Source organism: Seriola aureovittata, chromosome 5 (assembly GCF_021018895.1).
Source record: "Seriola aureovittata isolate HTS-2021-v1 ecotype China chromosome 5, ASM2101889v1, whole genome shotgun sequence".
Taxonomy (NCBI): Eukaryota; Metazoa; Chordata; class Actinopteri; order Carangiformes; family Carangidae; genus Seriola; species Seriola aureovittata.
The window spans coordinates 2,541,635-2,551,724 of NC_079368.1; the positions used below are offsets into that span (position 1 = coordinate 2,541,635).

General features: G+C 44.4%; 1 protein-coding gene across 2 annotated transcripts; it reads left to right on the forward strand.

The window, feature by feature from the left end:
- Nucleotides 1–1,505: 1,505 nt before the first annotated feature.
- Nucleotides 1,506–7,428, forward strand: isl1a (ISL LIM homeobox 1a). Of its 2 annotated transcripts, none has more exons than XM_056375419.1 (6): nucleotides 1,506–1,667; nucleotides 1,949–2,138; nucleotides 3,130–3,389; nucleotides 4,352–4,638; nucleotides 5,224–5,391; nucleotides 6,563–7,428. In XM_056375419.1, the coding sequence occupies exons 1-6, from the start codon at nucleotides 1,640–1,642 to the stop codon at nucleotides 6,677–6,679; spliced, it is 1,050 nt and encodes a 349-aa protein (XP_056231394.1). In that variant the 5' UTR covers nucleotides 1,506–1,639; the 3' UTR covers nucleotides 6,680–7,428. The 2 variants fall into 2 exon arrangements, with proteins under 2 accessions (XP_056231394.1, XP_056231395.1); XM_056375420.1 differs by having other exon boundaries at nucleotides 4,355–4,638.
- Nucleotides 7,429–10,090: the final 2,662 nt, after the last annotated feature.

The window sequence follows — 10,090 nt, forward strand, 5'->3', positions numbered from 1 at the left end:
TGACTTCAAAGGAAAACAGGTTACACATGTAAAATGTGTAATAATCATGTGCAGATTAATTCCAGAAATATACAAAAAATAGAAATGTATAAAAATATTTTACTTGTGCTAACAGTGGTCTGTATTTATCAGATTCCCCTTCAGTTTCATCTATCTATCTATCTATCTATCTATCTATCTATCTATCTATCTATCTATCTATCTATCTATCTATCTATCTATCTATCTAGGAAAATGCTTGAAGATAGATAGATAGATAGATAGATAGATAGATAGATAGATAGATAGATAGATAGATAGATAGATGCTTTATTTATGCCCTAGGGGAAACTCAGTTGTCCAGCAGCTCATTATAGTAATAATAATAGCTAATATTTATGCTTTTTTCTTATTAATGGACACGTGCTTTAAGGTGTTTTTACCTTGCCATGTATCGACTTCCGTCTTCCTGCAGAAAAACAGCATGAATAAGTGCAGTGGAGACAAGATGAACCTTTCAGGAATAATAATAGCTAATAATAAACAATAGTCCAATAATGATAATGTAATAAATTCATGCTTACATGTTGGCCTATTTTATGACGCGTTCTCCAACACACCTGTGTGAACCGCACAGATCTGATTGGCCACGGGTTTCCTCATCACCGCAGACTTTGAGTTGATGTGTGTTTTATTCTTTTCTTTCCCTCTGCTGCAGCCCGTGTCTCTGCGCGTCTCTGTGTTTAAAGCCTTAGTAGGGTACTAACACAAGAGGGCGTGTTGGTGTGTGTCACCGCGGCCCCTGCGGGTCCCGGCCTGTCACCGCTCTGATTTAAGGCTCACACCATCAGCTGCTGGAGAGACCGCGCATGTCCGTGTTTCACTGATGGTTTTCGTTGGGTTGAAGGTTTAACACCTCTTCCCGCCGGTTTGATCATCCTTTCTCCACAGACCAGGTTTGGTTCTCAGAGTGTCACAGAGCTCACAACGAGGCTGGGCTTTTCTCAAAGTTCCCATACAAGCAGCTCAGGATCCTTTACCTGCACCACAGAGGCTGCTGCAGGGTTTTTATATGATGTTTAACTGTGGACTGTGAAATCCACCAGATCCGCATCCTTCAAGGCCACGTCCAACAGTGAGGCCTCGCGTGTGTCCCCTTCAAATTAAAAGTTAAAATAGACGTGTGTGTATGTGTGTGTGTTCCTTTCATTTATGAAGTTGCACAATAATCCCACTGTGCACCAACAGCCCAGTGAAAATTAAGAAAAAATAAATTAACACAGCAGAAAACAAATGATAGAAAACAAATGATACACAGCATTAAGTGTGCCAGTGTGTGTGTGTGTGCGTGTGTGTGTGAGTGTGTGCGTGTGTAAGTGTGTGTGTGTGTGTGTTTGCGCGTGTGTGTGTGGTTAGTGCTGGTCAGGGTCTGCAGAGCCAATCAGCTGCTCATGCAGATGACGTGCTGATGTCCTACGTCAGAACCGCCGCTTGTCAGGATCAGAGCTCCACACACACGCCGGCAACAAACACATACACACACTCCCTCTCCGAGCCGGACAGCACAGCCCCCTGGCCCCGGCAGCCCGGCAGCGGAGGACACATCCAGGCGCCGCAGCCCGCTGTGACAGTGGACCTAACGTCGGCTTACTTTGTGGACATGGGAGACATGGGGGATCCGCCGAAAAGTAAGAGACTTGCTCGGTGCAGGGGAGCGATGGTGGAAGTGAATTCATCACAAGTTGAGCTGAGTTTGTTTCGTTGAGATGCCGCAGAAAGAACATGTTTTCTTCGGCCTGTTAGAGTTTTATTAAATACTGAATGTATTTTGGTAATTTGAAAAATTCTTGATGATAATAATAATAATAATAAAATAATAATAATAATTGTTTTAAGGTGATCTGATGGTCCACTTTATTCAGCGTACAGTTGAGAACACTGTGTAATGTGTCCCGCTTTGCACCTCCAGAGAAGCGGCTGGTGTCTCTGTGCGTGGGCTGCGGGAACCAGATCCACGACCAGTACATCCTGCGGGTCTCCCCGGACTTGGAGTGGCACGCTGCCTGTCTGAAATGCGCCGAGTGCAGCCAGTATCTGGACGAGTCCTGCACATGCTTCGTCCGGGACGGAAAGACTTACTGTAAACGGGACTACATCAGGTAGGACGTGCCGGGACAGGACGGGACGGGACAAACCCCACATCCACCTTCACATAGGCTACACGACAGGAGTACGAGCTGCACGGAGACCCGGATCATAATAATAATTATTATTATTTTATATGTTTTACAATGTCAGAGTGAGATTATCGGGATCGGTTTCAGGCGCGTGGAGCTGGTTTTCAGTGGGTTCACATGGTTTTGAATATTAATCATCTTTACTACAACAACTTGTTGTAAAGCGCGTCCTCACAACTAATGACACAGTTTCATTGTTTACATCAGATACATTTAAAAACACACGAGGCCACACAGGCCGAGTCTGTGTGACTGAGTCCGGATCAGACTGAAGCAGAACCCGCTCTGTGACCGAGGGGCCTGCGAACACCCTGACTATTTTATTATAAAGGCCTGAAAATCATCCACTGATTGTTGTTATTAACAATTATTAGATTATAACCGGATCAGCAGTTTGATGACAAAACTCAAATTACAATGAAGACCGAAAATGAAAGTATCTTCCAGAAAAAACCTTCATTAGAATTATATCATAAATATAACGAACTGTTACTGCTAATGTAACACTACCATTATTATTATTATTATCATTATTATTGTTGCTGTTGTTGTTGTTATTGTTATTATTATTATTATTACTATTATTTTTATTTTTATTATTATCAGGCAAGGTATAGCTTTACAAATGATTAGAAGTAATGTTTAGAAATGTTTTGATATCTTATTGCCAAGGCCAACATTTTATCACTATTATTATTATTATTGTTAAAATAATAATAAATATTATTATTATAATTATTATTATTTATTATTATTATTATTATCGTGAAGACAAATGATCGATGTTGTTATTCGGTATATTTTATAATGAGATTTTAGTGGCTGATCTTCCTGCAGTGAAACTGATCGGACCGTGTGTGTGTGTGTGTTTGTGTGTGTGTATATGTGTGCGCGTGTGTGTGTGTGCGTGCAGGTTATACGGGATTAAATGCGCCAAATGCAACATCGGCTTCAGTAAGAACGACTTCGTGATGCGGGCCCGCTCCAAGGTCTACCACATCGAGTGTTTCCGCTGCGTGGCCTGCAGCCGGCAGCTCATCCCGGGCGACGAGTTCGCTCTACGGGAGGACGGGCTCTTCTGCCGGGCGGACCACGACGTAGTGGAGCGGGCCAGCCTGGGCCCCGGAGACCCGCTCAGTCCGCTGCACCCCGCCAGACCGCTGCAGATGGCAGGTAAAGTCCCGGGGAGTGGGAGACGAGGACCGTTACTGCCGCAGACACAGAGTCCGTCTCTGACTTTTTCTTTCTCGGGAGTTCTGAAGCTTTTTTTTTTTCCCGCTGTTGGATTTTGGTCAGGCCTTATAAATGAAAGGATTATCCCAGATGACTCCATCAGACCGAGATGTTTCATGTTCAGATTAACTGCAGCTCTTGTGTTTCACCTCTCCACTGAGTTTTATCTGAGCGGAGTCTGCAGACTCGGACTGAGTCTGACCCGGGTCGGTCTGTGCTGTAATGTTAATTTCCTCTGGTCCCGCAGCTTGAGGTTCTTCTGTGGGACCGGTTCTGGTGTCTGCTCCTGCGTCTTGATTCTGTTCTGCATACCTCAGTCCGCTCAGACCAGGCTCGGAGATTAGATACAGTGGGCGCTGCTGTCAGAAATACACCCGGTTATCACTGGTGGAGGACGAGCGCGACACATGGCTGAGGGTCCGAGAGACTACAGATGTCTGGAGGGGGCTGGAGGTTTTTCTGTGGTAGAGATCTGCTGCAAGACCAGATGGTCCTGGTGGTTTTCAGTGCAGGTTTTGACCTTGGGTCAGATGAGTCAATCAGAGCTGCAATGTTTGAAACTAAAATGCAGTGAAGCCTGCAGCTCCTGCACCATGAGATGAGGTCGCATTCAGAGGAAGTTTAGTTCGGGAGCATTTACAGCTGAGCAGGAGGAAGATTTTTTATTGTGATTAACCATTACGGTCTGGTGTTTATTTAGTGTCACTGAGCCAGGAAGACCAGTCAAAGTGTGTGTGAAACAGTTGTGTATCGTGTGTTGCAGCATCATGTGGTTACAGACCTCTATGAAACTCACAGGCCTGTCTTATCCCTCATCTTTTCCCGGGCTGCTGAAGCCGCTCTGCAGACAGATAAATTGATTCCCCCCCTCCCTGGGTTCTTCTCCCGTCCTTTGTCAACAGCAGAACCAATCTCGGCCCGGCAACCTGCGCTGCGGCCTCACGTCCACAAACAGCCGGAGAAGACCACCCGGGTCCGGACGGTGTTAAACGAGAAGCAGCTGCACACGCTGCGGACTTGCTACAACGCGAACCCGAGGCCCGACGCCCTCATGAAGGAGCAGCTGGTGGAGATGACCGGCCTCAGCCCGCGAGTGATCCGGGTCTGGTTCCAGAACAAGCGGTGTAAGGACAAGAAGAGGAGCCTGCTGATGAAGCAGCTCCAGCAGCAGCAGCCAAACGACAAGACGGTAAGAGGACGAACCCGGGTACAACCCGTCACACCGTTCACACCGGACCTCTACCGAGACACACGGATACAGCTCCTGAATGTTTGACCTGAGGGCAGCTCTGGCTGCTTCATTATTAGAGTCAGTGTAACTCTGTTTTATTCATAAAGGCCAGAATCACACATTGTCTCTGAGTCAAAGGCCGCGGTGTCAGAGCCCCCCCCCCCCCCCCCCCAATAACCTCATGGATGATAAAGGTCTGGAGCTATTTTAAGGGTTCAGAGCCTTAGACCAAACCTGCATGAGCGAAGTCCAACAAGATATCACACACACACACACACACACACACACACACACACACACGTTTGTTTGTTTGTTTGCTTATTTATTGATTATTCCTCTGATTACTGCTGGATTCATTTCAGATGAACACCCCCTCCTTCTCTAACACACACACACACACACACACACACACACACACACACACACACACACACACAAACACACACCCACAGACGCACACGCACACACACACACACATATGTGTGTGTGTAAGCTGCCACAGTGACAGATACCGGGTTGTGACCACGACGCCTCCCTTTGCAGAACATCCAGGGAATGACGGGCACCCCGATGGTGGCGGCCAGTCCGGAGCGGCACGACGGCGGCATCCAGGCCAACCCGGTGGAGGTGCAGAGCTACCAGCCGCCCTGGAAGGTCCTCAGCGACTTCGCCCTGCAGAGCGACATCGACCAGCCGGCCTTCCAGCAACTGGTTAGTCCTATTTCTTCACTCAGTGAAATCATGATTTCAAATGTATTGACTTATTTACAGTTTTTTTATATTTCATTTCTGTTGAGAACATGTGCCGCGCAGAGGTTCCCCAGTTGGGAAATAGATATAAAATAGCGGTCAACAAATATTTAAGTGTGTGCGCTCCTCAAGGGTTTACTGCTGTGGGACACTATAATTAGTTATCTAAACTAAATTAAATAACTAATATTTAAAAAATAATTTAGCTGAGTTTTTTTTCTCCACCGCTGGATCCTCATTCACATTCCGAATATTTCAGTGGAAATTAAGATGCTCATCATCACATAGCCTATTAAATCATTTTCCCAACATGGTACAAAAGAAACATTATTTTGTACTTCTAGGGAGAATTAAAAAATGAACAGTTCATTTGAATGAAACCGGGGTTTATTTCTGTTGGAGTGACGCATCACGGACAACTCTCCTGAAACCTCCTAAACTCCAGCAACAGACGCGCCGAGGCTTCAGTAAAGTGAATAAATGAATGATCAACATTTATGACAGACACGCACTTCACGCGATGTTTGGTTGCGGGGAAGGTCAGCTGTTCAGATATTGTCAGTATTTTACTGAGGCTGGTTGAAGGTTTCAGCTCAGGGTTCAGATCTCAGCTGTGGACCAATACATTGATTATATTTAATCAATTACCACCGCTGACGTCATGATCAGGTTTATTTTTCATTTATTTTTTTTATCACGTCCAATCAAAATGTTTTTATTTTCATGTGAAGGACATTTACATCAACGATGCAGAAACGTATTTGCTGATTGGCTGCTGTTTTTTTTTAACCGTCCACAGCCACTGAACTACTGTACTTACTAGCCTAAATATCACGCACAGACTGATGGGTAATCCAACAGAGGACAGCACCTCTGCTTTTCTTGTAGTAAATTAATTACTGTTCCGTTGCGACGCAGGACAAATTAACCTAAATGTAATAATCACCGTCGGTAGAACTCTGCTGTTCACTGTGATGGTCATTAAACAGAGAGTGGATTGTGAAGGTGGATCCAGCGGGGCCCGCTCCGGAACCAGCCTTATACCCGTGTAAATGAACTAAGCCATGACCCTCCAGCTGTGAGAGCGGTGTATCCAGATGTGTCTGACCGCTGCCTCCATGTGTCCCCGCAGGTCAGCTTCTCGGAGGGAGGACCGGGCTCGAACTCGACGGGCAGCGAGGTAGCGTCCATGTCGTCCCAGCTTCCAGACACGCCGAACAGCATGGTGTCCAGTCCCATCGAGGCCTGAGCAGGACGCGCAATGGACGGACTGAACTGAACACACAGCACCCCCTTCCCCTCCCCCTCCCCCCAATACATCCCACCCCACCCCCCTCCTGCCCGACTGCACCAAGCAACCCCCCTGGTTGTATTTTGACACTGTGAAGACAATCATGGGATTTTACCATAGCCACCCATTCTAACGCCCCGGGTGGACGTTAGAGTGTCCACTGTCCATCCATGCGTCATCATGGCCGGTGCTGCCTGGTTAACAGTTGCCAAAACGAGAAGACATGACCGTTACTCCACCGATCAACGGGACCTCTGAGTAGGAGCCACATCCGGACTCTAACTCCATCTAAACGCTGTGCGCTACTCTGAATAGAAAACAATGACTGGTGATTTTTTTAAAAATTCATAAACGCACTTCATCATATAATAGAGCGTTTGGAGGGAACAGCACTGCTTCTTCATTTAATTACACGATTTCCTACATGACCCAAGTACTAAAGCATTTGCAACAAGGTATACCTCTATTTTGCCACAAGCTTCGTGGGACATTTGTGTGAGTTAGTGTCTGTCCGAAAAATTTTTTTTTCTTTCCCAAAGATGTGTAAATTAATAATAAGTTAAAAAAAAAAAAATACCGTTTAGCTCTGGAAGAAAAATGTTTCGTTTGTTCCCGTGCAACAAAAAAAATTATTTATTATTTATTGTCGACAAATTTGCCACCTTTTGTGTAACTTTCTTAACTGAAGTAAAAAGAGACAAAAAAGACTGCAGTTTGGTCTGTGGGTTTTTCTGTTTTCATGTTTTTGAATCATTCACAGAATAAGAACAGCTCGATTATCTATAAGGTGAATATTGAGACGGGAGGCCGGTGTCAGCTGTGTTAAATTGGCGAGGTGGATGTTGGTGCTGATGCTGCCTCTGTTCACCTGCGGGCTCAACAAGAGTTCTGCTCAAGTCTGACACAAACAAAGTGATGGAGGAATTTCATTATTTTAAACGGATGAAGCCTTTTTTTTTTTTTTTTTTAGAACCAAACGTCAGTGGAACCGCGTCAGTTTTTATTTTCACACCGCGGAGATCTGGGTTGAAAGCTGCTATTTTTTATTCTTCATCCATTTATATAACAATAATACGCTAATAATAATAAAAATAATAATAATTTTATTTATTTATAATTAATCTTGGAGACTCCATGTCTAACTTCACTATTTATTTATTTATTTATTTATTTTAGCCATTTTCTTTTTTGACTTTGTGTGTGTGTGTGTGTGTGTGTGTGTGTTTTTTTTGTTGTTTTTTTTATAAAGCTGACTGTTGTGTGATGATCTGTGTATGTTATCTATATGAGCAGTATGTAATGTTTCAATGTGTGTGTGTGTGTGTGTGTGTGTGTGTGTGTGTGACAGGTTTGTGAGTTTGTGTGTATAATCCTGATCCTGAACCTCAAACATGTGTAGCCTGGTTTCCTCCAGACACTGAATGCTCCTCTGCACAGGTCTCAGGTCATTCAGTGAAATTTGGGGAGAAGGTGAAGTTTTACAGAGATCGATGTGAGCTGACGATCAGTGTTGCTGCTCAATTCATCCCTCAGTGCTTCCTCCTACATCCTGTCCTGTGGGCTCATTGTCCTCACAGCTACAGTTAACCAGTAGTCTTAGAATTTATTATATTATTATTTGAAATAATCCATCAAATTGTGTCCCTCAGCAGCCTTCGTGAGGGGCCTGTTAAAATCTAGCACATGAAGTACAGTGACCATTCTCCATTATAACTAGTGAGAAACAGCTCTTTTGCAATAAATACAACACACAACACAACCTGACCACAGACGTCACAGCTGATCAAAACCCAAACAGCCATCGATCATAAGACAGAGCTCTGAGGATATCAGGAATTTATTCGAACTTCCTTCAGCTCCGGACACTGAGCTTTAAAAACGGAGCACAAGGAAATAAAGTGTTGTCATTTGAATTTATCTGAAGCTCATTTAATGAAATATATTTTTTAAAAAAATATGATTAAAAACATCTGAATCATTTTAACTCATTAAATGTACAGTCTTTATTTATTTTGGGACGGATGGATTCCCTGTGTCAGGGCTTTAGATAAAATTAGTGCCGTGCTGCTGCCATCTGGGACTTTAAGAGAAGGATGGGTCAGTGAGGTCGTACGAGCAATCACAAGCAAAGAGACAGCGAAGCATATTCTGCAAAGTCAAACACGAGGACGCCTCGGCCTCTGCAGTGATGGTGCAGGAATCACTGAGGACTTCCTCACGCTGCTGCTCCTGCTCCTGCTCCATCTTCTTCACATGTCATGGTGTCACTGGGATCAGCTGCATGTCTGTTATAACATAAATCTAATTATGACTGAAACTCAGTCTGCACATTTCCCCTGGTCTCCCAGTGTCCAGAGAGATGTCAGTGTTTTGTTTGGTTTTTTTTGGTGGCTTTTATCCGAACATCACGAAGCGATGAAACTGGTTTCTGTACTGACGTCGGCACATTCAGAAAAATCACATCATAAATATGAATGAAATAATGAGATACAGTAAATGTATTTTAGAACTGGAACTTTAATGTATAACACATTGATAAATGATACAGGCTTTCTCTGTAGTTGTCAAGTGAACACAGGCTGCAACTAAAACACATGTAAATATGTCAGATAACTGATATCATATGAGGAATAATCATGATGAGAAAACCACAGGGTTTGTAGAGGATTTGCTTCCACCAGTGAATAAATGAAATATGTTGATGTGTGACCATGAAGGGAGTGACACCACCTACTGCACCACCTGTAACCTGTGTGTGATCTGCAGCTCACGACTGATGTCATCAGTGAATCTTCAGTCTTTCTCAGGATGTTTTTTAAATTTTTTTTACATTGTTTCTTTTTCTCCGTGTTAAATTTCAGAGCCTAAAACTGTTTACCCGGAGGTGATGGCACGTTACAGGTGTGTGCCAGTCCTCACCAGTGAGTACCAGACTCAGTCACTGCTGTTGATCATCTTTGATTGGTTATTAAAGATTCTTACTGTATCACCAGCTGCTGTCCAGCGAATCAGACTCACTGCATGATGACATCGGTTGAGAACGTGACACAATGATGTGACAGAGGATGTGAGAGGACGCAGGGACAGACAGGAAGGCTCGGGACTAGTTAAGGGGTGAGCGAGGACAGAGGGCGTTGTCTCTCTACGAGGGCACTGCTGCTGGCATTTTCACTACACTGAGGAAAATGCCACGTCTGTCTGTCTGTCTGTCTGTCTGTCAGCTGCAGCGTGGGGAGTGTCACTGGCGATCCAGCAGTGCACTGTAATTTTAGTGTCAAGATTCACTGCATTTCACACCTTGTGCTGCAGGTCACCAGCTGACTGCACGGTGCACCTGAGCTCCCACACACAACACATTTTATATGCACT